The 26,336-nt window shown below is 44.2% G+C and overlaps 3 protein-coding genes across 3 annotated transcripts; all 3 read left to right on the plus strand.

The window, feature by feature from the left end:
• Positions 1-659: 659 nt before the first annotated feature.
• LOC124707187 (serine/threonine-protein kinase STN7, chloroplastic) lies at positions 660-6,727 on the plus strand. Its single transcript, XM_047238845.1, has 10 exons — positions 660-1,044; positions 1,124-1,213; positions 1,635-1,754; positions 1,838-1,939; positions 2,375-2,543; positions 2,625-2,718; positions 2,822-2,915; positions 3,028-3,084; positions 5,852-6,265; positions 6,411-6,727. Exons 1-10 carry the CDS (start codon positions 670-672, stop codon positions 6,567-6,569), a joined length of 1,674 nt encoding a protein of 557 aa, XP_047094801.1. The 5' UTR covers positions 660-669; the 3' UTR covers positions 6,570-6,727.
• A 2,510-nt stretch (positions 6,728-9,237) lies between these two features.
• On the plus strand, positions 9,238-16,082 carry LOC124707188 (putative clathrin assembly protein At2g01600). Its single transcript, XM_047238846.1, has 15 exons — positions 9,238-9,353; positions 9,525-9,594; positions 9,805-9,902; positions 10,421-10,559; positions 10,637-10,764; positions 10,886-10,978; positions 11,091-11,141; positions 11,783-11,848; positions 11,941-12,006; positions 12,106-12,186; positions 12,271-12,348; positions 13,429-13,605; positions 13,674-13,749; positions 13,841-13,965; positions 15,454-16,082. Exons 1-15 carry the CDS (start codon positions 9,264-9,266, stop codon positions 15,805-15,807), a joined length of 1,692 nt encoding a protein of 563 aa, XP_047094802.1. The 5' UTR covers positions 9,238-9,263; the 3' UTR covers positions 15,808-16,082.
• Positions 16,083-19,210: 3,128 nt separating this feature from the next.
• On the plus strand, positions 19,211-24,832 carry LOC124707189 (phosphomethylethanolamine N-methyltransferase-like). Its single transcript, XM_047238847.1, has 12 exons — positions 19,211-19,509; positions 19,618-19,742; positions 22,178-22,315; positions 22,412-22,552; positions 22,719-22,862; positions 23,101-23,211; positions 23,294-23,435; positions 23,569-23,849; positions 23,963-24,124; positions 24,207-24,260; positions 24,353-24,427; positions 24,505-24,832. Exons 1-12 carry the CDS (start codon positions 19,482-19,484, stop codon positions 24,598-24,600), a joined length of 1,497 nt encoding a protein of 498 aa, XP_047094803.1. The 5' UTR covers positions 19,211-19,481; the 3' UTR covers positions 24,601-24,832.
• The last annotated feature ends 1,504 nt before the right edge of the window (positions 24,833-26,336 follow it).

The following is a 26,336-nucleotide window of genomic DNA, read 5'->3' on the forward strand; positions in this document are numbered from 1 at the left end:
CCGGTTGAATTTTTGGAAAGAAAACTCAACTTGTTTTAGCCATTGTAATTTCTTTTAGCCATTGTAATTTCTATATCCGGTAGCGTGCCATTTACATCCCAGATATTTTGATCACGAAATTCAACCAGTAGTAGTCCCGACGAGTCAATCGCACAATGGTTACCGGCCTGGCATTGTACCAACCTGAGGGCTAATCCTAGCCACTAGCTCGTTCAAGGTGATGCTTCTCTCCTTGTCCATCTCCCCACAGCCACAATTATCATCTCCATTCTTGTATTCTGTGCACAAATACAATTCACTCAAAATCAACCTGATATTGTTGACCGAGAAACTGCTCATTAGTAATAAGATTAGTAATACTAACAAATTAATCATGAAGAATACATAAACTCCTTTTTTTTGAAATAAAATCATCAACTCTACTTCTACAATCACATGTGGATTTTAGCTTGTAATTTTCTGAAGAAACAAATTCCCGCAAATGGAGCCCGCACGCGGCGCCACTGCTATCTTCAGCGAGTGACAGGTGGGCCAGGCGCCACGTGACACACGCATCTGCTCCCACAAGTTCGATTTTATCCAAACGATAATTCAAAAAACAAAAATGGCGCACGAATAAGTAGTGTAACCGCATTTTCGAACCACGGAAAATCAAAAAAAGAAAAGAAAATGGCGACGAGCAGCAGCCTTGGCCTCTCCACATCCTTCCTCCCCGGCCACGACACCCGCCTCCGCCGCCGGCGCCGGCCGGCGGGGACCTCCGCCGCGTCGTTCCGGCCGGCGGCGGAGCTCGGGGCCGAGGTGGGGCGGCAGCTGGTGGAGGCGGTGGGCGTGGGGCTCCCCTGCACCGTGATGGCCTGCGGCGACGTCATCTACCGCAGCACGCTGCCCCACAACGACGGCCTCACCATCACCGCGGGCGGAACCGCGCTCGCGCTCGCCGCCGCGTCCTACCTCTGGGCCACCCCCGGCGTCGCCCCGGGCTTCTTCGACATGTTCGTCCTCGCCTTCGCCGAGCGCCTCTACCGCCCCACTTTCCGCAAGGTAGCACACTCTCTACTGTTCTGAGCTTCCGATTCATTCGTCCTTATTCGATTCGTGCTAATATGGTGCGATTGAGCAGGACGATTTCGTGCCCGGGAAGAAGCTTGGGGAGGGCGCGTTCGGGGTCGTGTACAAGGCGTCGCTATCTGACCCCAAAGCAGCGGAGAAGGTGAACGCCGAGGTACTTGCATATGCATGTTTCGCTTCAGTTTTTTTTTTTGTGTGTGTGTGTAGAATTTGGGTAGCTGGTGGTTGTTGCTCCTTGCCTTAGTAGAGAACATGGAGCAACCGGGTAAATTGAAATGTTATCATTTGGACTGAAGTTGCTCCTGAAGGAACTGAACATGTCTCTCTCTGCACATTGTGACATGCTCATTCAATATTGGTTGTCCCGATTTATAAATCAATTTGAGTAGTTGCTGCCGAAGCAGAAATCAATGGTTTCAGGTGGGCAGCTATAAAGTCTAAAACCCTGTCAAAATTTTGCAAAACAAAGCTTCTGAAGTGCAGCTTATATCCACTTTATGTGTCAGTTAAGTGGGCAAAACCTGTCTTACTAATGCACACGACTTGTTTTGTCAATCTTGAAGCAAGGTGCTGTGGTGGTGAAGAAGGCAACAGAATATGGCGCAGTAGAGATATGGATGAATGAGCGTGTCAGGAGGGCATGTGCTAGCAGCTGCGCGGATTTTCTTTACGGCTTTCGTGAGGTACATGCTCTAGCTTGAGTGCTGGAGTTCTTAGCTGTTTAATTGATTGATTCCTGAACTCACAATATGTAATGTTTTCCTAGAAAAAAGCAAAAGGTAAGGGAGATGAATACTGGCTTATTTGGCGCTATGAAGGTGAGGACACACTTTCTGCTCTCATGCAAAGTAAGGAGTTCCCCTACAATGTAAGCACATCAGACTTGAAGGGCCCTTTTTAATCAGTCAAGTTGCATTTTCAAATTGACTCCTGTTAACCAACCAGTTCTTAGCTGTAGCATGCTATTTCATTGTTGGAATAAACTGTAGGCACTTTGCTAGATAGAATGTAGGAATGGTTAGTGAGAACAGATTGATAGGTTTGTCTTGTGAACGTTATCTTGTCATTACATGAAAATCATTTATTCTTCTCACCTTAATAAAAGCCTGAACTTCTTAGTAAAAGGCTCTGTGCATCGATTGATGCAGAGGCCAGGGTTGTACTCCCCTTCCCGAAAAAATTCTTCTCGCCTATTTGTAGGAAGACGATTAATCTTTCTAATGTACCGTTAACTCGACAGTTTTGATAGAAAAAGTGAGATTGCTGCATTTTTGACAGTGCAAATCTGTTTGCGCTTGATTAGGTTGAGACTAAGATTCTCGGAAATGTTCAAGATTTGCCAAAGGGAATAGCGAGAGAGAATAAGATTGTTCAAACGGTGATGAGACAACTCTTGTTTGCTCTTGATGGGCTTCATTCTACAGGGATTGTGCACAGGGACATAAAACCCCAAAATGTGATATTTTCAGAAGGTAATAACCACCACATATATTGCTTGCAATTTCATTAAATAAATCTTCGGTACTGATCTTTCGCTTTTTGCCCACTGGAAGATTCCCGTACTTTCAAAATTATTGATCTTGGAGCAGCAGCTGATTTACGAGTCGGCATCAACTATATTCCTAAGGAGTTTCTTTTGGATCCAAGGTAACCAAGCTGCCTTTATGATTAGGAACTGTATTACCAGGAAAAAGATTCCAAGATAACTGCTTGCTAGGGATTTGCTTGAAACTTTACCAATAATTTGCAGGTATGCTGCTCCAGAGCAATATATCATGAGCACACAAACACCATCCGCTCCCTCTGCTCCAGTTGCAACTGCTCTATCTCCAGTTCTGTGGCAGGTATTTATTAAAAGCTTGAATCCGTGATGGAACTGTGTTATTTCTCTCAGGTCATAATGTTGTTCCAATCAAGATAATATCTTCAGCTAATACAACCATTTTTCCTTGGCAGCTGAACCTTCCTGACAGATTTGACATATACAGCTTGGGCATCATATACTTGCAGATGGTATGTCATCACAGTATCTGTGTTTATGTGTTCGCCAGATTTATGTCCTTTTGTTTTAGTAAAACCAGAGGAAGGTAGGGTTAGCTTTTATACTTCTAAAAGTAGCATCAAACTATTATTGGTTCCTGATTTCATGCGGGAATAGACATTTTACTTTGAAATTCCTGCATTCTAATGTATGCCTTTCCTTATTACTGCAATAATTGAACTGTCTCCTGTGAAAACCTCTTCGTTCCATGGGTCCTAAATTTAGGACACAGTGCTATGGAACTCCGAATTCTCAAACTGTCCTGCACGAAACTTATCCAATGGTGTGAAAGGCATATTACTATTCTCCCTTCTACCTATATTGCTATCGACAGACTCGTCCAGTCTGTTCATGTCCCGTTGAAACACCTTTCTATTTCTTGCTCAAGCTTGTAGTGACTGCTTTAACTTGCAAGGGAAACTAATGATTTGCTTGTCTGGTCCTTGTGACTGCTACATGAGATTACATATTTGAGTGCGTGTTAATCTGTACTTGCATAACCTCAGAAATAGTTCTGTTATATTACATGCCGAGTGTATTGTTAGTATATATGTGAAGAGGCTTTTTACGGTAGGGACAAGCAAATATTAGCCATCCAATCAATAGATCCAATGGTCCAATTTAATCAATACTAGTCGTTTCGAAGAGTAGTATTTTTCCATCTAAGTATTAATTTGGCAGGCGCACATCTAATAAAGAAAAACTTTCCTTCGCTTAACATTTCTTATAATAGATTTTCTTTTTAGGGAAGCTTCTAGTACCTTCTGTATTTTATTTCTTTATAAACAATCCGTGCATGTGCCTAGAGAATTTGGATCTCATTACAGTTCATATAGAGAAAATCCGCCAATGGGAGTGGAGAAAGTATAAATGGAGTGCCCAAATCTGAACCGAGAAATTGGTCAATTATAAAAAAATTGTTCATTTCTGTTTAAAAAATAACAAGAATGATAATAACTTTTCCATGAAATAATGTACTGTATTTTTTTTCATAGATAAATTCAGTGGTTTGGGTGAGTGACAATCTCATATTAGCAAAACAAAGTTTAAAATAGGTAAAAACTCTATTACAATGAAGATGCATTTCTATCTAAATGGCAGTGGTAAGAGCATCTCCACCGATGCCCTCCAAATAGGCGCCGACAGGGGTGCCGACACAGCCGTATGGAGGGCGTCGGCACAACATTCTCCATTTGGGTGCTGCTCCCACACCGGCGCCCCCAAACGACAGCCCCCCCCCCCCCCCAAATCGTATGTAATAAAATCTTAAATTCATACGAATTTAGACTAGTTTTATACAAAACTGACTCAAATTTAAACTAAAAATTTTAAAAAATAAACTAGCGGCGCGGCGGCGCCCCTGGAAGGTGTTGTAGTCAAGGTTGTCCGCGTTGTTGCCGCCACCGTCGTCATCGGAGACGTCAAAGGACCAGTCGTCCTCCTCCTCGTTTGGCGCCGATGGCTCGGAAGGACCGGCGAAGTCGACGAAGTTCTTGCCGTTGTCCATGGCGGAGCACACCGCCGCCTGCCGCGGGTCAAGCTTGATCTGCCGGTAGTCCTCGTCGACGGAGAGGCCGATGATGAGGTGTTGCCCCGGGAAGTCATCCGGGTCGTCGCCGCCACGGAAGGTCGCCTGCGCCTCCGCCTCCATCTCCCACCACCTTTACTTTGCCTGCGGAGGTTGTGGCGAGCCCGCAACATCCTCCTCCTTGGGGCGGCGACATTGAACCGTCCCCGACGTCCTTCGAGCTAGAGTCGAAGGTGTGCGGCTCAGGCCGTCGTGGATGACGACGCCGCACGAAGGAGGGGCGTGCGCGGCTGAGCGCGTGCGGCCGCCAGCGATCGATGATCCAGTGTGCGAGTTGCCTGATGTCGTCCTCCTTGCCGGCGGCCTCCGTAGCGGCGCCTCCGGCGCCATGGTTGATATGTTCTTAGGAAAATTAAGAACAAATATTCCATATTGAGAAAAAAAATTACCCACCAAAATTGCCGAAATTTTTTTACTTGCATATTACACTTTGGATTTAGTACTTTTCATTCGAATATAATCTAAATTACATGACATTTCCTCGAATTTTCAAAGTAGGTATGATTACTTTCAGTTGCAGCCTACAGTACCAGTAAATTCATGGGTGAAAAAAAAATCAATCGTAATGCAGATTACGTGGGCATCATTGGCTGAACTAATGTTCGACACAGAAAATAACCTTGCACCCAAAATATGGTCCACTTACTAGCCTGCTAGGGGTGAGTCGGTTAACATCTAGTGGACAAAAAATAGTACGTGTCACTTGCATGCTTGGCAAGTAGGAACGGATTATCAAATTCTGACGTGACATAATTTGCAGTAAAGATGGCAACAAATCCACCCAAATCCGTGTCATGATTTTATTACCATATAAATTTTCCAAAATACTACTAGTCCATATGACTAGTAAATTGTACCGTAAAAGACCCCATATGTGAAACGTGTTGTGCTGTTAGCTGCATCTCCACACTTTGCTCCAGGTAGCATTTATGCATCTCCACACGACAGGGGCGCCATATTTAACACATTTGAACTGTCATTTTCAACTCCCGATTGGGTGGAGTTGCATTAAACAACTGGGAAGTTCATTGGCAACATATTACAATAACTTTTGCTCTCAATACATCACATGACTTCATCTTAGATCCAATAGAGTCAGAGTTAGAATTCTTGTACTTTTTAATTACCTTGAACAAATCATTCTTTTGCAGGCATTTCCAGCACTGAGAACTGACAGCAGCCTGATACAATTTAACCGCCAACTGAAGAGATGTAACTATGACTTGGAAGCTTGGAGGAATTTGGTAGAACCACGAGCTACTCCAGATCTTCGGAGGGGTTTTGACATCTTGGATTTAGATGGTGGTATCGGATGGGAACTCCTGACGTCGATGGTCCGGTACAAAGCGCGGCAAAGGACCAGCGCCAAGGCTGCATTGGCGCATCCGTATTTTAACAGTGAAGGGCTCCTCGGCCTCTCAGTGATGCAGAACTTGAGCCTGCAACTGTTTCGTGCGACTCAGAAGGACTATAGTGAGGCAGCTCGATGGGTCATCAGCCTCATGGCAAGATCAGGAACAGAAGCAGCAGGAGGGTTCACAGAAGCACAGCTTCAAGACCTCAGGGTATGTATGACATAGTGAGAAGAACATGCCAGTGATTACTGATTAACAATATGAGTTGTTGAAGCAGTTTGATGTAAGTGGGGTAAACATAAGATGATTTGGCTTGAGAACACTGACCATTTGTGTTATTTTTTTTCTTGTGCAGGAGATCAAACCGAAGAAAGACAGTGCTCAGCGCAATGTGCTCGCGTCCATGCTGCGCGTGCAAAGAAAAGTTGTTAGAACGATCAACGAGAGCATGGGTGAGCTTACCAGCCAGAGCAAAAGCATCTGGTGGAGCCGGTGGATCCCCAGGGAGGAGTAGGCAGGCAGGCACAGCTATGTACATTGTCCAGTTCTTCTGTAGCTATGGTCATGATATATATTTGTCCATGGGAAACACTACGATAAATATACGTATACCGATACGAAGATAGATGTACATATATGTTTCACATGGAAGCAAAGTTTTCGAGACCCTGATGGCCTTATACATGATCATTATTATATGTTCATGGCCACTCCAATGTGCTTGGGTGTTGATGTTTGATGGCTTGCTGATCTGGAAGTACCCCTATCATGGGGTGCAAGATTCCATGACAGGTCAGTTGTGCTTTGATACTATCATTGGCATCGCAACTATATGTCGGTGGACTGCACCTTTGTGGTGACTGTCTGACTGATGAGTGATGAAGTAATGAGTGAAGTTTATGGCTCAGCTGTATCATTTGGTCCCTATCTTTTGTTGCATTTATCTGAGTGCCCCCCATGGTTCAGTACTTCAGTTCTTGGTCATTCTGCTCCATGTGACTGCCAGGTGCCAACCACTAGTCACTCTATGGCCAGGATTAGTTAAGGACTGTTTGAAATATTATGATTGTACCTATGTAACCAACATGTCCGTTTGCGATTAGTCGTTAGAGATGACCTATAGTCCTGTGTCAATTAGCAAGCCAAAAACAACAAAGAGTGCTGGTGCTGCTGTGCTGTATATCTTTTTTTAAATATAAGCTGATGTGCTGCATGGAGCCATGGACAGGGAAAGCCTTGGCCAGAAGAGCACAGGGACCCTCTTGGTACTGTCGGAACGCGCGACTGGACCAGGCTGGACTGTGTCCACGCTCCACATCACGTCAACGCGTGCAAGTTGGCTTACTTAAGTTTTCGTACACAATCATGAACAATCATCTGCAGCAAAAATGCTCAACTACCATCTAATAAAACTCTATAATGATTATATGGTTGCTTAGGAACTTGGATATGGTACTGGGCAAATGATTAATAGTCTGCCCCAAAAGTCCAAATGCTTCGACCGACAAACAACCATAATTTGTCTTAATTTAACTTCTTAAATTGCTCGTTGGGCAACAATGGCAGTACAATTTTGTGTTATCAGCAAGCCGATTGTGTTGCGGAATCGTCGTCATAAGTTATCGCATGAAATTTCGTCTGACACTCTGTTTGGTCCATATGGTAGCATGAGTCCAGCACGTTTTTTCATCAAAGGGTTCACAATACTGTACGCAGAAGGGAGCAACCGAAAGGCGGAGAAGTCAGTGCCTACTTTTTGTTTGTTTAGTTTTCAATTCTTCAGGTGACCCTCCTAAGTCCTAACTAATCAACGTCATTTGTTTATGCCAGAGACGGCTAACTAGTATAAAAGAAGATTCCGACAGCGAATCGGTCTGGGCATTCTTGGTAGCAAATCACACAAAACACCTTGCAGTTCTAGTAAATTCTTGCTCAAACTAAAGCAAAACATTTTCTCTTTTCTTCAGGAAAAGCAATAGAGTCATGGAGAAAAAATTTGTACAACAAAGTGTGCAGATTGACGAGCAGCAAAAATAATCTTAAAATTTAGTTGTGGCTTATACTATTAAATGAAGAGAATAGTGGATACAACATGATAATGGGACAACTAAACCTACCGATGAAGAAAAACCTGAAATAAAAGTAATTGAAATACAACGGGATAATTGGACAGTTAAACTCACGGAGAAAGAAAAGCCGTAAACAAAGGTAAATAAACGTAGAAAAACAATTCTCACTAAGTTTGTCATCACAGCCTCAATGACGATAGATAACATCAATAATTTTTTTGACATTTAAGTACCTCGATGAATTGCCCGAATAGTAGGATGCCGAGTACGAAGGGGATTGGCAGTCATGACAAGCCTATTGGTGGGGATACCACCCGATATATGCTACCAGTCACCAGACTAGAACGACAACCTTGCTCCGAAAAACTTGAAGTAGTTATTGAACAACACGACGACTGTCGCTAACGATGCCCACAATGGCCACACCAAAAGCACGTTTGCAAGAAGAACGAACTCTTTCATCCATAAAAGTCTCATAGAGACAACATGTGTCAAGCTTCTTAGCAACATCGAACCAAACATCCTCGAGATGGGATTGTAGCAAGGAAAACCACCACCGTTAGACCGACATTTGCCGTGGCATGACACCGAAGAGAGAAGATAATTGAGTCCCTCCGCCCCCACATCATCGAAATGGCCGTCGCTTGCAGAGGGGGAGCGACCCATGGCTCTAGAGGTAGAGAATGACAACTAAGGTTTCTTGTTTATAAATTTCTGTGATCGATCAACAAAGATGGAGAGCAGAATATGACTGTTGACGTCAGCTAGAAGAATTAACTCTCATGTGAACATATGAAGCGAAGAGCAGTTCATTCTTCTAGTCTAGAACGCCGCAGCAGCAGCAAATTCACGAGTTCCCAAGGGTGTCCCTAGAAAATGGACCGCAAGTCTGGAACCTTCCGCGCGCAGGCGCCGACCGCGAGAGAGACGCCGTCAACTTGACAGAAAACACCCGCTACTTCCCCATTATCACACCCACAAAAACAGCCTCCCACAACACACACTGTCACACACCACACGAAACTTGGACACGGCAACGCCAACGCGGAGAGGAAAAAAAAAAGGAAACCGTCGCGAGCGAGCAACAGCGGCCCAGGAGCATCGCGGGCGGCGGCCGGCGGCCGGCGGACGGCGGCGAAATGGCGTCGATGCAGAGCTGGCGCAAGGCCTACGGCGCCATCAAGGACACCACCACCGTCAGCCTCGCCAACATCAACTCCGACTTCAAGGTCCGCCCGCCGGATCCCGAACCCCTATCCCCTATCCCCTGATTTTTCTGACCTATTATCTGCGCCGAATCCGTCGGAACCCTAGTTTTTTCTGTATGCTGTGTGGGCTGGCGGCGCCTGAGAGCCCCGGATCTGCGCTGGGTTTGATTGGGGATTCTGTTTGTTTTGTAGGATCTGGATGTGGCGATCGTGAAGGCGACTAACCACGTGGAGTGCCCGCCCAAGGAGCGCCACCTCCGAAGTGCGTTTGATAAGATTCCTCCCCACGCGCGCGCGCCCCTATATCTGCGCGGTTTTTGCTTCGCCCCTAATTTAGAGTTCCCTGGGGTTCATAATTAGATCGTGCCTCTAGGTGCGAGGCCCCAAGGGGAGGGTAGGGGGTAACTTGTGTTCTCTATTTTGGTTTCATTCGTTGTTTGATTATTCACTTGTCTGGTGGGTGGGGATACAGAGATTGCTGCGGCGACGTCCATCGCCAGGCCCCGGGCGGACATCGCCTACTGCATCCACGCGCTCTCTCGCCGTCTCTCCAAGACCCGCAATTGGATTGTAAGCTTCATTTCCTCTCCATTTATGCTCTTGTGTTGATGTTGCCTTGGATGATAGCTTGATTACATGCATTTTGGACTCTCAAATGATATCTCTCTGCCCGCTATGATGACACTGGTTCTACTGGCATCGTAGAAGAGTCTTAGTATTTGCAATTGCTTTATTGTATTGCCAATCTGTAACTTCTGTATTTAGATGTAACCTAGGTTGGTTGTTACAATTTCTCTTGGATTTATGTAAAAATGGTAGTACTGTTAGTTTATTAAATTAAAACAGATGAAAAAACATATCAAATGCTGGAGCCAGATGTGCAAAATACGCTATGTTACAATGCCAGAGCTGTTGATTCTGCATGCGATATTTCTCCGTTTTGCTGGTTGCTTTCAACTCTATCATCCCTTTTCTCATTAGTAATATTAACTAAAGTTTACACCTTAAAAACGATTCAATCCTGAAATCTTTCAGAATCTTATAAAGCAGTCAATTTATTTACCCCATCCCTTTTCTGTAACATACAGGTAGCACTGAAGGCGCTTGTAGTGGTTCATAGACTTCTACGAGAGGGGGATCCTACATTCCGGGAAGAGCTTCTTAACTTCTCACAAAGGGGGCGGATTCTGCAGCTCTCAAACTTCAAGGATGACTCCAGCCCAGTTGGTTAGTATCCCTTCATTTGGTAGGAAATACCGCTGAGGTGCTTATCATCCTTTATACTAAGATTGACTGTTGTCCAGCTTGGGACTGTTCTGCATGGGTTCGCACATATGGTCAGTTCTTGGAGGAAAGATTGGAATGCTTCAGGATCCTAAAATATGATGTAGAGGCTGAGCGTTTATCCAAACAAGGTCAAGGTCCTGAAAAGGTCTGAAGAATCGTATCAATTTTTTAAACCAGTCACTAGTTTTGATGACCACACATACTAAATCTGAGTATGGATTCTCACCTACTAATCACTGCTTTAACTGATGCTATTATTTCATCAGGGGCACAGTAGAACTCGTGAACTAGAGTCCCAAGATCTATTAGAGCAGTTGCCAGCTTTGCAGCAGTTACTATATCGACTTGTTGGATGCCGGGTGATTATCCTCTTTACTCTAGGCTAAAAATCTTGGATCCGAGAATTTCTCAATTGTTGTCATTTTTATCACCGTATGTTGCATAACACAAATTTACATTTTGGTGCTGCAGCCTGAAGGAGCCGCAAATAACAACTATTTGGTGCAGTATGCTCTAGCTTTGGTAAGCTCTAATTGTTTGGGTTATAGCCTCTACTGTGTTTTTGTTCTAAGCTCATTACTTTAAAGCAATATTTGATTTCACGTGATGCATATCCATCATAAACTTATTTGAGGAACTGGGGAAAAAAGATTTCTCTGTTGTTATGGATAAAGTTGGTTGGACCTTGGAGGAGGTGCAACCAACGGAACTGTCTCATAATAAGCTGCACGTGGAATTTTTTGGCAAGTATAGGGAACAGATGTCGCAGTTAGAGTTTTGTTCTTGCCTTATAATAGGAGATAGTTATCTTCTTGTCTCATAACAAGTCTAGGGAACAGATTTTGGTTCTTCCTTCTCCGTAAATGATTCATATCACCGCCATGACAAATATTTCTCCAGTGCTCTGTATCGGCTGATTCTGCGTATTCTTAATCATAACCGTGTTGAATTTACAGAGATTCCTTGTCTAGAATTATTCAGTTGTACACCTGATTTATGTCTTTGTTGTGATTGTATTTAAATTAGAAGTTATTCACCTTTGCTTTGATATTCCTATATTGTTTTGCCAGATAATCAAATAAAATGATGTATTTTTCTCCACTTGAGCACCACTTACAATATGTTGATTTTTCTTCTGGAGTGACTCACTCTGTTTTCTACAGGTGCTAAAAGAGAGTTTCAAAATTTATTGCGCGATAAATGATGGAATTATTAACCTTGTCGATAAGGTAAAAGGCATCTTCAAGTTACTATTTGTACTACTGTGGTGTGATCAACAATCTGCATGTAAGATATATTAATTTCCTGTTTATGGGTGTAGTTTTTTGAGATGGCAAGACATGAAGCACTTAAGGCCCTCGAAATTTACAGAAGGGCTGGCCAGCAGGTAATTGCTGAGAAGAGGATATGGTGGAGTGTATCTGGATTTTGAAGATCAAAATTATAGTGTATCTTCTGATTCTTACCCGGTCTGGTTTTGATGCAGGCAGGGAGTCTATCAGACTTCTATGAAAATTGCAGGGGTCTAGAACTCGCGAGGAACTTTCAGTTTCCCACTCTGAGGGAGGTGAGGTTTTGTGCCAGCTCTCTATTTTTTAATTATTTATATCAGCTTTTAGGCAAATCGTCTCATTTAAGTAATTTTCCTCAGCCACCGCAAACATTTCTTGTGACCATGGAGGAGTACGTGAGGGACGCTCCGCGGATGGTTCCAGTTCGAGATCCACTGGTCAGTACTTAGATGATACATTTGAAATTATTGTTTCTGTTTTCAGGTATTTGCATGTTCTTATTCTACCAATTGTGTTATTTGCTTCTTGTAATTAGGTATCGATTGTATATTCTTAGTTGCTTGGAAATGAGGCAAGGAGCATTGTATTTGTTATTTTTAGATATTTTTTAGTGAAGATCCTGTTTCATTGAAATGTTAGATGCATCCAGCATGATCCAATCTGCAGTTGATCACATAGCATAGGTGTGATACAAATGTATGGGGGGAAAAGGTGATACTAAATTGATCTCCAAAATATTACATAAAAGATAGCCTGTTCTCATCTGTTTAAAGGAATAGCGTGCGCCATTTGTCTTTGGTTTTGTTATAGATTTAGTGGATGTACAGGAAATGGCTACTATAATGTCAGCATGCAAATTTCCATAGGTTCTATTTGCGGTTGCTGTGATTTTATATCTGCTATGAACAAGTTGTAAAATGTCTTGACTCTGTTATCCAATGCTTGTTCTCTTATTTAGTCATATATGTTGAACTCAATAATATCCATCAGGGGTGTTAAAAAAAAGGTTGGAACAAACCTGTCCAACCTGGCAGCTCCAGATGCTAGTACAATCATAAGTATCTATATAGTCCAGTAGAGCTGTTCAGCTAGTTCAAAAAATGGAATAGGGAACCGTGGTGGGTTTTGCACGGTTTGAGTAAACCCATTTTTAACATCCCTACTATTTGTTAGCTACATGATTAAAAGGCTAGCCAATCACCCTAGTATCTAAAACCGGCTCAATCAAATGAGGTTATCATAATCCACCACAATGCCAACCATGCCTTAGCCTAAACCTTGTTATATTATTTATAATAGTTTGCATCCTTGAGGCATACCTTTTATGTGGTAAATATAACAAGCCTATTACATTAGCTTGTTATTTTAACTACTATGTAACATGTTTAGGCACATCAACATACTTAACTTTCTTTTATTCATGTAAGCTAGCTTTGGAGTACAACTCTGTTAGTTATGCTCCCCATCTAGGCTATTCAGTTGGTCAATTCATAATATTTGCATTGTCTTTCCTTCAGGAATTTCCTGAGAGGCTTCTTCTTACATATAAACCCGAAGAATCAGAGGAAGTTTCTGTACCAGATCCTGTTGAAGAGGAAAGACCACCAGTTGAAGAACCTGTTCCAGAACAGCCTGTTGCAGAAGTTGTTTCACCTCCTTCCAAGACTGTTGTGGCCGATACTGGTGATTTACTGGTAAGAAAAAGAACACCTATATTTAAATCTGCTTTGATTTTGGCAATCTAAATATCCTCTGTTGATAGGGCTTAAATGATCCAAGCCCTGGTGTATCAGCAATAGAGGAGAGCAATGCTCTTGCATTAGCCATTGTTTCATCAGGTACCAAGTCATGATTGAATTCTTAGTGACTTTTAACGATGTTGCCTCCTAATCAACTAACTGAGAGATATTTTGTATCTCTATGTATTAGATGCGAGTACTTCAACAACTAGCACCACTGGATGGCAAGACAAAGGATTTGATCCAACAGGATGGGAACTTGCCCTGGTTACTGCTCCAAGTAACACAAATTCGTCTGCTGCAGATAGTCAATTGGTTAGTTTCTCCGCTCTTGTTATTCTTTTCTTTTCTGAGGTTTTTTATCGTATTGATACTGTTGGGCTGTTGGCCATCGTTGCTCGTTGCAATGGTTAAAGGTTCTTGTGGATATCCATAATCCCACATGCTCTTTTGAGGCGTTTTTTGATTGCTTTGGGCAGTATTAGTCATGGTTTGTTATTTGGAGTTCTAAGTTTTTGTAAAATTTGGATCACATTGAATCACATTTAGAGAACCAGCTCAGTTGTTCAACTATGCTTTTGGCAGAATCAATGTACAACTTGTACTTATTCTGACATGGCACCCCTATTATTGCCACCGTATTTTGTTTGTTACCATGACACCGAAGTCCTACTGAATGGAAGTATAACAAGTTAAATAACCGTTGCAAGACGAATATTATTGACACCGTAATTGTTTGTTACCATGACACCGAACTCCTACTGAGTGGAAGTATAACAAGTTAAATAATCGTTGCAAGCTATCACCGAGAAGTAGGCATATATATATGAGGACAGGGCTTATATGCTCTGCTTGATCTTCTCATGTAGTGACGTAGGAATGTTAGGTTGTGCAGTTGGTCACTACAGACACTTATTTATGTTGATGTTTTCCTCTGTAATTGCTGCCATTTTGAGTTACCTAGTAGGCTGAATTAGAAAGATGGTCATGCATACCTGCATTATACAAGTAATTTAGGCTAGCAGCTCTTCTTAATCAAAATGTGGAGTTAATCTTGTTCTTGTGTACTTTCTTTGATCTTAAAGTAGAAGTTATTAGGCAACTGGATTAAACTCTAGTCATTGATCGTAAGTGTAAGTATCTAATCCATGTGATCTTGTTCTCGTCCTGCATCTTCAATCTCCAAGTGTTGGAGAGCTCTACTAGTTTCAGAGTCCATATCCACCTGTGTATGCCACTTGCACCCTTAATGACATTGAAGAGTACAATTTGTTGTACAACCTCCTATACCTTGTCAACAGTACCAGAGTTGTGCAAAGAATAAGAAGGGGCATAAGCGTGGTACCTTCCCTTTTGTCTTTTGTTGATGTCCAATTCTTCTGACGTGTATCTCGTACACCGTCAAATAAATAGTCATTTGCACTCCTTGATAGCATCATTTCATTTTTCCACCTTGTTATCTCATAGGGTGTGAAGTGGATTTAATGTTTACTCTGGCTTGTAGTTGAAATTGTTTGCTGTTAGGTTTGTACCTATTTGTGTTAATATGCCTTGATAGTTTTAACACAGTATTCTTGACCATAAAATCTGTCTGTTTCGATTCGTTACTTATAACAATCTAATGGTACACTGGGTGTTGATTGTATTCGTTTTATGTGATTTGGTGTTTTGTCTGCTCAAACCCTTCTCTTGTGGTCACAAGTTTATCAGTTGCTTTCACTAAACAGTAGAATGAATTTCTACTTTATCTATGAAGCTCCCTTCACCTGCAAAAATAGTTAAATTTAATCACTCTATATGCAGGGTGGTGGACTAGACAAGCTTATCTTGGATAGCCTTTATGACGAGGGGGCATATAGGCAGACACAACAACAGCAGTTGTATGGTTCATCAGCTCCCAACCCATTCATGACAAATGATCCTTTCGCAATGTCGAATCATGTCGCTGCCCCGCCTTCAGTTCAAATGGCTGCCATGTCTCAACAGCAGCAGATGCCGCCGATGATCCATCAGAACCCCTTCGGACCAGCAGTTCAGCCGCAGCATCCGGGCGCTGCCCCTGCGTTTAACCCTTTCCTGGATAATGGTTTCGGGGCATTCCCGGCGGCCAACAACTCACAACAGCAAGCCAACCCATTTGGTGGCAGCCTTCTATAGGCTGCATAGAGCAGGAGCTAATAGTATCCTGAGGAAATGTGATTTTTCGTGTGACTGTAATATGCATTGCGCCTGGCCATTCCTGTATGCCACTCGTGTAATGATATGTGTATTGGCTCATCACCACACGGGACTGCCTAGTGACCCTTGTTGTAAAGAAAGTAGTGACTTGTGTAACATCAGCTATATGTCAATAAATAGTAGGACGTGGTTATGTATAACAAAGTGGGAATGCAATGGATGGTTGAACAGTTTGCGTTCTGTTCAGTTGCTAACTTGCCATCTCACATTCAGTATATCTTGCACCTTTTTTGGCTGTTGGTGCTCTATATGCTCCATGTCCCGCTATGTATTATACTTCCCCTTCATCTGAATCATGAGAGGTTAATCGTCCAGGTTCATACATGCTAAAGGTTGTCCTTGAAATTTAGGGTAGGTAAGATGTCTAAAGAAAGTAGGCAAGACTCAAAGTCACGACGATCCTTTGCTAGGACCACGTACTATTTTTTTGCCTGATGTCATTGTCCTCCTCATTTTCGCAATGGATCGACCCTTTGCTAGTTGCCTTGTTTCGGCAGAAAATAAAACGAGATGATGACAGTGAATCTTCTCTGCAAATTACAATACTTGTCGTCTATTGGGTTAAACAAGAGTAACAAACAGAAGAATCTTCAATCGGTGATCTGACTTTTCGCATCGGGAGAAGAGCCACCGTGCAGTTGCTTCCCCACCTACATGCTACATGGCTGCATCATCAACTGCCCTATAGTTTCCTGATCGTTGTAGGTTGCAGTTGTTGCTTCCCCACCTACGTGGCGACATGTACCACCTGCCTGCCCTAAAGTTTTCTGATCCTTGTAGGGTGCGGCAGGAGGGTAGATCCCATGAACAGTCCGACAAGTGAAAATTGCTGCTGCAACAGCTGGTAATTCCTGCAATTGGCAACTATTTCAGAAAAGCCTTTTCCGTCGTTGTCTTTGGTTGATTCTCTCGCACCCTCGAAATGGAGCGATAAGATTGGTGTATCTGCTAAAACGATGTCAACACCATCAACATTGATGTTCCCCCTCACTGAAAGCAATGTTAATAGTGGCACTAGAAATTATGATGTGCCTCTCCACTTGGGTGCATTGCGATGATCTGCATGAATGTAGCAAAGATTCGATCTACTCTGAAGAATCAGTAAACTTTGCAATCCTCAACATATTGTACTACGCCCAGTACAATCAAGCAGGCAAAGGTATCAATCATGTAGGTCCCAGGGGATCCACCACCCCCAATTATTTAGCTCCACGGAGGTACTTGCGTCAGGCCACGACACCACCCAGCTGCTGCATAATATCTCACGATCCCTACTAGGCTAGACAACAATGCCTGCCCACGGCATCGGCGCCACGCGCATACTAGGTGAGTGTAGCGCTGCCTTGCATCTGCAGCAACCAGAAACAGGGCGATCAATGTTTTGGTTTTGTCCCTTTGAAACGGAGAATGCCATCAATAGTGGCCCCATGGCCGTGATGGAATCGCTATGATCTCATCGGCTCAAGAAACCTTCACCAGGTGAGTACTGGAAACCTAGAAAGGCAGTGAAGTGGTCGTTGCCACTTGTAACGACGATCAAGTTGTTTCTTGGATGGTTAGCAGTACGGCGAGTATCTCAAGATTCACGCTCTTTGTGCCGTCACAAAAGAGTTTCACCCTCTTTGCGCCTACGCGGACCTTTCTTTCAGCTTGACGGTTTGCGGTAACAAACACAAGAAATGTTCTGAACTAGTCAATTTTCACCTCAAAATTATGGAACAATGGAGTAGAATTTTATGCTAGCCCTTACCGGTAGAACTTGTTGATTATAGGGATGGATACTGAGCCATCTCAACTCAACTCGTTAATACTCATTAGTTAACGGGATAGCTCGACTTAACTCATTAACATAACGAGGTTAAAACTTCATCTTGGCCCGGCTAGTTAAATTCTCCAGTTAGCTCGATAAGCTTCATAAACTCATTAGGAAGCAGAACAACACAACCACATCATGGAATAAGAGTACAAGGAGGATGGTTCATCATCTATGCCTCTTCGTGCAGATTTTTGCAAATTTAACTAGAGTGATCATGTATTTTTTTTTTTTGGCTACTAGTGTCGGTTTTTCTTTGATGTTGACTAATCTATGATCTAGTATACTACTATCACCGTAAGGATATCAACAAGCTTATTGAGTCGACTCGCTATCCTCGTTTTCTTAACGAGCCAAAGCTTCCAGCGTGGCTCTACTCATCAGTATCCGAGTTTGAACTTAGTGGAGCCAAGTCGTTCGAGTACTCGTTAAGCTCAAGAGCTTTCGAACTTTATTTCCACTCCTAATTGTTGAAGAGCTTTCCCTCCTCAGCGAGCCAAGTGGAGTATGCATGAAAGAATCAAATGCTTTTTCTATTTTTTCCCTAGCGTAGCTGGGCCATCCTTGACTTGAACTAGAGACATCACTCGTGAAGTAAATCATCTTCCCTATGATCCAGCTAACTGGAAGAGAATCAATAGACTCATTTTCAGGGATGTAGATTTATAGAGTTCACTATTATACGTATTGACGTGGCAATGGCTTATAGCCAACAACGAGCTATTCTTCTATTAAACTTGCTGTGGGAGTGATGATGGGGTTTGATAGGGTGTAGCCGTGTAGGGATGGTTGTTAGTAGTAGGAGGGCACGGCGGCGAGTATGTCAAGTCTCACGCTCTTTGCACCGTCACAACAGAGTCTCACGCTCTTTGTGTCTCGTCTACGCGGAGCTTTCTTTCCGCTCGACTGTTTGCGGTACCAAACATGAGAAATCTTCTGATATATATGGCCAGTTTTAAATTTCATCCGTTCCATAGTTTTTGGCGTGGTTTTAGTTTAAGATTGTGCAATGGAGGGGGTAGAATCTTTGGTCGGCCCCGGCGGCGGGTAAAACTTGGTGCTGAAGAGCTTTCACCCTGTACCCTGAAAGCGCGCGCGAGCGGGTGAGAGCGATGCATGTGGTGCGGGAATCGCCTCGCTCGTCGTGGTCCGGCATAGCACTGTCACGGTGTCCCCCTTGTGCGGCCATTGGCGAGCCGAAGAGATTCCGAGGGCCGTTTCCTCCCCGCTCGCCGCGGCCGTGCTTGATTCATGGATGGAGACTGAGGAGAGTGACGACGCGCACCACCAACCGACGAGGCTGAGCGACAAGTTGCGCGCTCGCAGACTGCCACCCGGCCCCGCGAGAACCTCCGCGGCCCCACCCAGATCCACCCCGGGATTCGTTTCCGCCACCGTGGCACTGCCGCGCCAGGCAGCCGCGACGCCCGGCATGATCCGCGCGCGGCTATAAAAACCAGCGACCCGTTCGCCGGAGATCCACAACACACGCTTGGCACTCCACCGCAGCACAAGAGGTTCTTGTTGGCTCCTCCTCTCCCGTAGGCGTCGGGAGCGACTCTCTCCCTGACTAGCGGCTGATATATGCAACAGAGGGGCCTCTCCAACAACCGCCGCTCGCGCGGCTTCTCCCGATCCCGCCTCGCCGTCGAGGGCGCCTGAACAAACCACCCCAACAAACCGGCCTTAACCACACTCTTTCAACGCAAGCACAGTTTCTGAACTTGCAGTGAACATTCCTCTGCTGCTTCTTTGCCTGTAAGAGAACCTTTGAAGGAAGATGGAGACCATCACCGTCGTCGAGAACGGTGAGCCGGTGGACGCCGGATAATGCTCTCTCTTTTGTTCTTGTTGCTGTTGGCCGGATCGTGATGGAGTTCTTGGCTTTGCGTTCCTCGCCATACCCTGATCTGCAGGGTTCGTGGAGGTGGAGCGCAAGGTGCAGAAGAGCTACTGGGAGGAGCACTCCAGGGACCTCACCGTCGAGTCCATGATGCTCGACTCCCGCGCAAAGGACCTCGACAAGGAGGAACGGCCCGAGGTACCACCAATTTCACTTGCCGTATATCTCCTCCTTATTCTGATACGCGTGGCATGAAGAGAGATACTAGATCCTTCTTCGATCGACCGTTGTCATGCAAAAAAATAAAAACAATCTTCATAATTTGTCGTACTATATCTCTTCCTCTGCATGCATGCGGTGTGGTTGGCTTTCCGCCATCGGAAGAAAAGCCGCGATAGGGACTGGACTGGTACCAATTCGCTTCGGGGCAGACCTCTCTGTCGGCCAAAGATAATGAATCAACGTTAGCGTCATGCGCTGGGCAAGACGCTGATGCTAGGTTTCTTCTTCTTCTTCTTCTTCTTTCTAGCATGTCAATTTCTGTTTTCTCACGACTACACTCACGCCCACCCCTGGGCTCGCGTCGAATCTCGACTTTCCATTTATGATCAGGAGCCTCTCAGAAAGATGGCAGGTAGTTGTCTGTCGGATCGCTGAAAGCAGTGTAATTTTTTTTACCTTTCTTCTGATAAATGTTGACAGGCAACCAATAGCGTAGTGGAGGACTGGGCTGCCTGTGTTGGGAATCGATTCTGACAACCTTGCAACACACTATAAACTGCCACTAGAACCACATAATTCATGAGAATACCTGAATATGTAACTCAGCAGGCTTGAATTGACAATCTAATCATCTTGCACTTCTCACTTATTCCTCTTCGCTGTCCTTGTCACGGTTGAAGTGTATAAGTAGATTTTACTAGCCCTTTTCTTTAGTTTGTACTTTTAGTTATGTTGCCTAGTGCATGAAGCTTGTTTTGTCATGGTATTAGGAGTTTAGGACCTATGGTCTCGAGTTCGTGTCCTGGGTTTTGCAATTTATCCAAAAAAATATTGTTGCCCTTCGATGTCCACGCTTCCATTAGTTAAAACTTCTAGTTGCATTAGCTAGCGCATGAATCTTGTCAGTCATAACCAACGAAGAAATCATAAATCCCAATCCTATCCTCATTTGAGTAATTCAACCCTGACCTACTGAACTAGGCATTCAATCCATAACCCCACCACAACCATTTGACTCCAATTTAGGCTATTATGGGAGATTATTTTGCTGACATGGCATGCCATGGAGGCATTCGCTTCTTTGCTGAATTGAAATATTTGCATCACCGCTCCATGTTGGCTCAAAGTTCCGAAGTTCATTACTTCAAATTTTGGTTGAAAGTTCGAATTGTCTAGAAAAAACTTTTTCTGAATAAAAGTAAGTAATAATAATATCTCACCACTACTGTTTAATTCTAGCCCAACGTAGGCAATATTTCAGGATAAAATAGCTCTAAAGTTTGTTACTACATAGAAAAACAAAAAAAATCTAATGGAGGATAAAATTCAGGTGAAAAACAATCGTCAGATTGATTCTTTAAAATTGTGCTGAGAACCCTAATCATACAAAAAGAAGAGAGCTAAAGGATTGCAAAAAATGTTGCAACTTCAACCATGAAGATCAAAATTTCAAAGATAATGTTTAAAATGAAAATATATGCATTGGAAAAAAACAAATTGGGTGTAGGGACTTGTCCACTACCACTAAGCCACTTGTCTTACAACTTGCAACCACCACAGAACCAGGTTTGTTGGGCTCATCTATTCTGGCTGGATGCGGATTCGACTCCTCTTCGTCTCGCCGGAGCTGAAGAAGAAGGATAAGAGGGAACCGTAGCTTCACTACTCAGTTGAAAAGAGGATTGGAGGTAAAAAAAAAAGGCCAATTCAAGACCAAGAGCAACTCACACGTCCTGAAAAAAAAAGGACGGTCCAGTGACATATGATTCATTACACTTGGAATCTTGCAGAAAAAATTGCATTGGGATGGATGCAACATAGTATTATACAGTAACAACATATATTAGACTTTATAGCTTATATATTATAATCATGACTTTATAAAAAAGACAAGCACACGACGGATTCCCCTATAAACTACGCCATTTTTTGTACCTAATCTTGGACAACCATGGGCTATGGGCCTATGGCTCTTTCTTTCCCTCTCCCCTGCAGTCTCTCTCCGTCTGCCCACCACGATTCTCTGCTCTTTCAGCCCCCTAATGGCCACTCGTCAGAGCATTCTTTTAGCTATTTGATTCGCTTGTCGCATAGCGTCATCATCATCATTGAGCACGTTGCTATTGCGCATCATCGCGATCGAGCCCCTGATAAAAGGAAAGACCTTGCAGTCTCCATTGCACACACTCACACGCGGACCAATCGTCTCAGGAGATAGACGTAGAGTGAGCATGGCCGAGGCAGAGCCGACGCGAGAGGAGACACTGGCAGAGCTCGAGCTCGAAACGGATCATGAAGCGGTGGGTGGGTGGGTGGGTGGGACTAGCCCCCAAGATCGGACACGAACACTGACACTGTTCCACCATTCAACAGTACCAAGGTGTGACTTGCAGTGTTGATCTGACCTGCAGGTGCTGTCCATACTCCCGTCCTACGAGGGCAAATCGGTGCTGGAGCTAGGTGCCGGCATTGGCCGCTTCACGGGGGAGCTGGCCAAGGAGGCCGGCCACGTCCTGGCGCTGGACTTCATCGACAGTGTGATCAAGAAGGTGAGCTACCTTTCTTGTCATGCTTGGTAGCTGGAATTCAGAGATGAGTCCAGGTCAGTAAGTTTCTCCACTTCTCTGATCTGTGATTTTCTGCAGAACGAGGAGATCAATGGGCAAATCTACAAGAACATCACCTTCAAGTGTGCCGACGTCACGTCGCCGGAGCTCAAGATCGAGGACAACTCCATCGACCTGGTCTTCTCCAACTGGCTGCTCATGTACCTCAACGACGAGGAGGTATGCAAGATCAGGCCGTACTTCAATCATGCTAATGTTTGTGTTTGATAAAAGAGAGAAAGAGTTGATTACTTCAGTAAAAAAAAAGATGTAACTTTTTGTTACTTCGTCTTGTGATACTCTTACAACTTTCATAACTTATAACTGGTATTACTTTGTGCTGTAGGTTGAGAAGCTGATAGGCAGAATAGTGAAATGGCTGAAGGTTGGTGGGCATATTTTCATCAGGGAATCGTGCTTTCACCAGTCTGGAGATTCCAAGAGGAAAGTGAACCCAACGCACTACCGGGAGCCAAGGTTTTACACAAAGGTTGGCATAACTCTGAACATTGTCGCAAAAAAAAAAATCTGAACTTTTTTTTTCCTCTGCACTTCCACCTGAAGTCTATTGTGCTGCAGCTTTCTGAACCCACTTATCATTTTGTTAGATAACTGATTCATAATTTACTGGTGCAAAATTCTAATTGTCATATCCATCGTGGTGACAAATAGATACTGCTTTCGCTTATCTCATTAGTAGCTAACTGTTTTCTATATATGACAAATAGATTTTTAAGGAATGCCACTCCTATGACCAAGAAGGGAATTCGTTTGAGCTTTCTCTGGTAACTTCCAAGTGCATTGGAGCTTATGTCAAAAGCAAGAAAAACCAAAACCAGGTACTTCCCATTCCTTTATACGACTATCGCATCGGTGCTGTTCAGAGAGAATTACTGACAAAACCTTGTGTCTGCATCATAGATATGTTGGCTATGGGAGAAGGTCAAGTCCACAGAAGACAAGGGCTTTCAGAGATTCCTGGACAATGTGCAGTACAAATCCACTGGGATCTTGCGTTACGAGCGTGTGTTTGGAGAGGGTTATGTTAGCACTGGTGGATTCGGTGAGCTAACTAATTTCATTTCCTCACCACCAAATTCCCCTGTGATTTTCTTCTTAGAGAAAACACTAAAATCCAGTGACTTATACCTTGCACTGCTATAATTTATAACCAAAGCTTCTGTCTTAAACAACAGAGACCACCAAGGAATTTGTGGACAAGCTGGACCTGAAACCTGGCCAAAAGGTGCTTGATGTCGGATGTGGCATCGGAGGAGGCGACTTCTACATGGCTGAAACCTATGATGTCCATGTTCTCGGCATCGACCTTTCCATCAACATGGTTTCATTCGCGATTGAGCGCGCAATCGGGCGCTCGTGCTCAGTTGAGTTTGAGGTTGCTGACTGCACCACGAAGGAATATGCAGAGAACACGTTCGATGTCATCTACAGCCGTGACACCATCCTTCACATTCAGGTATGTTTCACTGCATAGACTATACTGTTCCAACTCAATTTTTTTGTGCATGTAGATAACTGGTAATAGATGTAGCCCAAATATTTCTGACAAGTGGTGCACGTGTTTTTCAGGACAAACCTGCTCTGTTCAGAAACTTCTTCAAGTGGCTGAAATCAGGCGGCAAAGTCCTGATCAGTGACTACTGCAGAAACGCTGGGAAGCCATCAGAGGATTTTGCTGCATACATCCAGCAGAGAGGCTATGACCTCCATGATGTGAAGACCTATGGAAAGGTTTGTTTCTATTGTCTGACAGTCAGGCAGAATTGTTTCAAACGGGTTAACTATTCTGACCTCCTTTTACACACGATCCCAGATGCTTGAGGATGCTGGTTTCCACGATGTTATTGCCGAAGACCGCACCGACCAGGTTATGCACTTTCTGGTCATATTCTTGTAAATTTCTTGGACAATTGTAGCAATCCGTTAACATGATGATTACTTTCCTGCGCTGGGGTTCAGTTCCTGAGGGTTCTGGAAAGGGAGCTAGCTGAAACTGAGAAGACCAAAGAGGCTTTCCTGGCAGACTTCACCCAGGTGACTTTCTGAACCCCGTTCCATTTGTGCATTTTCTTCATCATCTCTGGTTTCTCACTCCATCCATGTATGATCAGGAGGACTATGACGACATTGTGAACGGCTGGAGCGCGAAGCTGAAGCGGAGCTCTGCAGGCGAGCAGAAGTGGGGGCTGTTCATCGCGACCAAGTGATCTGGCCGCCGACAGCGACACCATGTCACCTGATGATCCGGAAGCAGAGCGGCTTCAGTTCATCGTAATAAATAAGAGAATCGGTGCTCGCCCGATCTTTCTGAGGCCATGCTAGTGTTGCGTGATTGTTGTTGCAGTGGCCTGATTAGGCGCCCGATATGTAATAGATGTGTATTGTACTAGTATTTGTGAATTTGCAATGTGATGTGATGTGTGGGAGGTTTTCCATGAACTATGGGGGTAAGATTGTGTTTCGGCTTTTTTTTTGACAAAAAAACATATATTAATACCGCGGAGATACCAATTACACCTAGTTTCTGCAATAATATATTACCCTAACGGCAAACAAAGAAAGAAGAATTACAAAAAAGAAAAGCCCGCTACAGTGATCCATTCGTACTAAAAACGGCGCCTTCAAGAAAAAAATAGTGCACACGCGATGTGGTCGCCCGATCAAAGATCTTATGATTTCACCCAGCAGAAAGTCCTCACTTGCAAAACAATGCCTTTCGCAAGGTAAGACTTTGAACTTCTCATGTACTGACACCCCCACAAATGATGCCGATGCTTGAAGTCACAAAATACTAAGCCTATTCCTCATCGCCACACAGAATAGAACCACAATTGCTAGTCCACAAATCCCCGCTTCAATGACATACTTCGTCGGCTGACTTCACCATGGAACGAGAAAGCATGCTCTATGATGGTAACAACCAGTAGAGCTTCGTAGCACTTCCTCTAAAACAAAACAGCCAAAGAAAAACACGGGTGCGCTCGACCGAATCCCCTCCGGTCCAACAATCTCCAGGCATGGATCGCCCAATGGAGTTCGCTGGTGGAGCCTTGCGGAACACGACACTCTGACCAGGTCGATGGACACACGCATCTGGCAGTTCATCATCTTGGCGTGATTTGGAATCCCAGGACAACCAACTTTATTCAAAAGCCACGCCAGTAGCCCCCACGCCATCAACCGAGATTCGAGGAGGGGCGAGTTGCCGGGTTGCCAAAAGGGCCAACGCGTGGCCGCTAGACAGAGGCGCACGAACTAGAACTTGGCCCGGATCGGGCGCAGAGGCCCACGCTGATGCCACCAGGGCTAGACGCAGCAACACAGAGCTAGGACGCCGCCCTAGATCTCGCGTCACCAGGCTAGAGGACATCGCCGATGCCTCCTTCCCGTCTGGCCGCACTCACGCGCTGACACAGCCCTCCCCTCCACTATCGGTTAGGTCAAGAAGGAGAGAACTGAGGATGGGAATAGACAAGTGAAGTGAGTAGGTCTGTATGGGCTGGCTGGGGACTAGGGCACCTAGGTGGACCGCACGGGGCCGAATGACGCACAAGATTATTTTGCTCATCTGATGTCCAGGACTGAGTTGCTAACCGAAGACTGAATTTGAGGTTACTTCATGTTTGGTCTTGATTATTTTGGGTTCGGCCTTCGGTTTCTGGTTTTATGCCTAGGGTGAACAAGGACTACTTCCATTCTACCAATCTCACCTACCTAGAGCACAAATTCGGTCACCGCTTTCGGATGTCAAGAAAGTTCTTCTTGCCTATTCTGGACAATATGAGGGACTATGACTCGTACTTCAGATGCAACCCAGATGTTGTCGGTAAGCTTGGCTTCACTACATACCAAGAAATGTTCAGTAGCTATTCGCATGCTTGCGTATGGAGTTGCAGGTGATCTTTTTGATGAGCTTACGATGAGAGAGACCACATGTCTGGAC

This window comes from Lolium rigidum, chromosome 4, assembly GCF_022539505.1.
Source record: "Lolium rigidum isolate FL_2022 chromosome 4, APGP_CSIRO_Lrig_0.1, whole genome shotgun sequence".
Lineage (NCBI taxonomy): Eukaryota > Viridiplantae > Streptophyta > Magnoliopsida > Poales > Poaceae > Lolium > Lolium rigidum.

What these genes read in the sequence shown, in the direction of transcription:
- LOC124707187 (XM_047238845.1), top strand. Translation starts at nt 670, where the DNA reads ATGGCGACGAGCAGCAGCCTTGGCCTCTCCACATCCTTCCTCCCCGGC. An exon ending in ACCCCAAAGCAGCGGAGAAG is followed by an intron (nt 1,214 to 1,634) that starts GTGAACGCCGAG and finishes TCAATCTTGAAG; the next exon opens with CAAGGTGCTGTGGTGGTGAA. An exon ending in AAATGTGATATTTTCAGAAG is followed by an intron (nt 2,544 to 2,624) that starts GTAATAACCACC and finishes GCCCACTGGAAG; the next exon opens with ATTCCCGTACTTTCAAAATT.
- LOC124707189 (XM_047238847.1), top strand. Translation starts at nt 19,482, where the DNA reads ATGGAGACCATCACCGTCGTCGAGAACG. An exon ending in TCGACAGTGTGATCAAGAAG is followed by an intron (nt 22,316 to 22,411) that starts GTGAGCTACCTT and finishes GATTTTCTGCAG; the next exon opens with AACGAGGAGATCAATGGGCA. An exon ending in CCGAAGACCGCACCGACCAG is followed by an intron (nt 24,261 to 24,352) that starts GTTATGCACTTT and finishes GCTGGGGTTCAG; the next exon opens with TTCCTGAGGGTTCTGGAAAG.
- LOC124707188 (XM_047238846.1), top strand. Translation starts at nt 9,264, where the DNA reads ATGGCGTCGATGCAGAGCTGGCGCAAGGCCTACGGCGCCATCAAGGAC. An exon ending in GGATGACTCCAGCCCAGTTG is followed by an intron (nt 10,560 to 10,636) that starts GTTAGTATCCCT and finishes ACTGTTGTCCAG; the next exon opens with CTTGGGACTGTTCTGCATGG. An exon ending in AGTTTCCCACTCTGAGGGAG is followed by an intron (nt 12,187 to 12,270) that starts GTGAGGTTTTGT and finishes AATTTTCCTCAG; the next exon opens with CCACCGCAAACATTTCTTGT.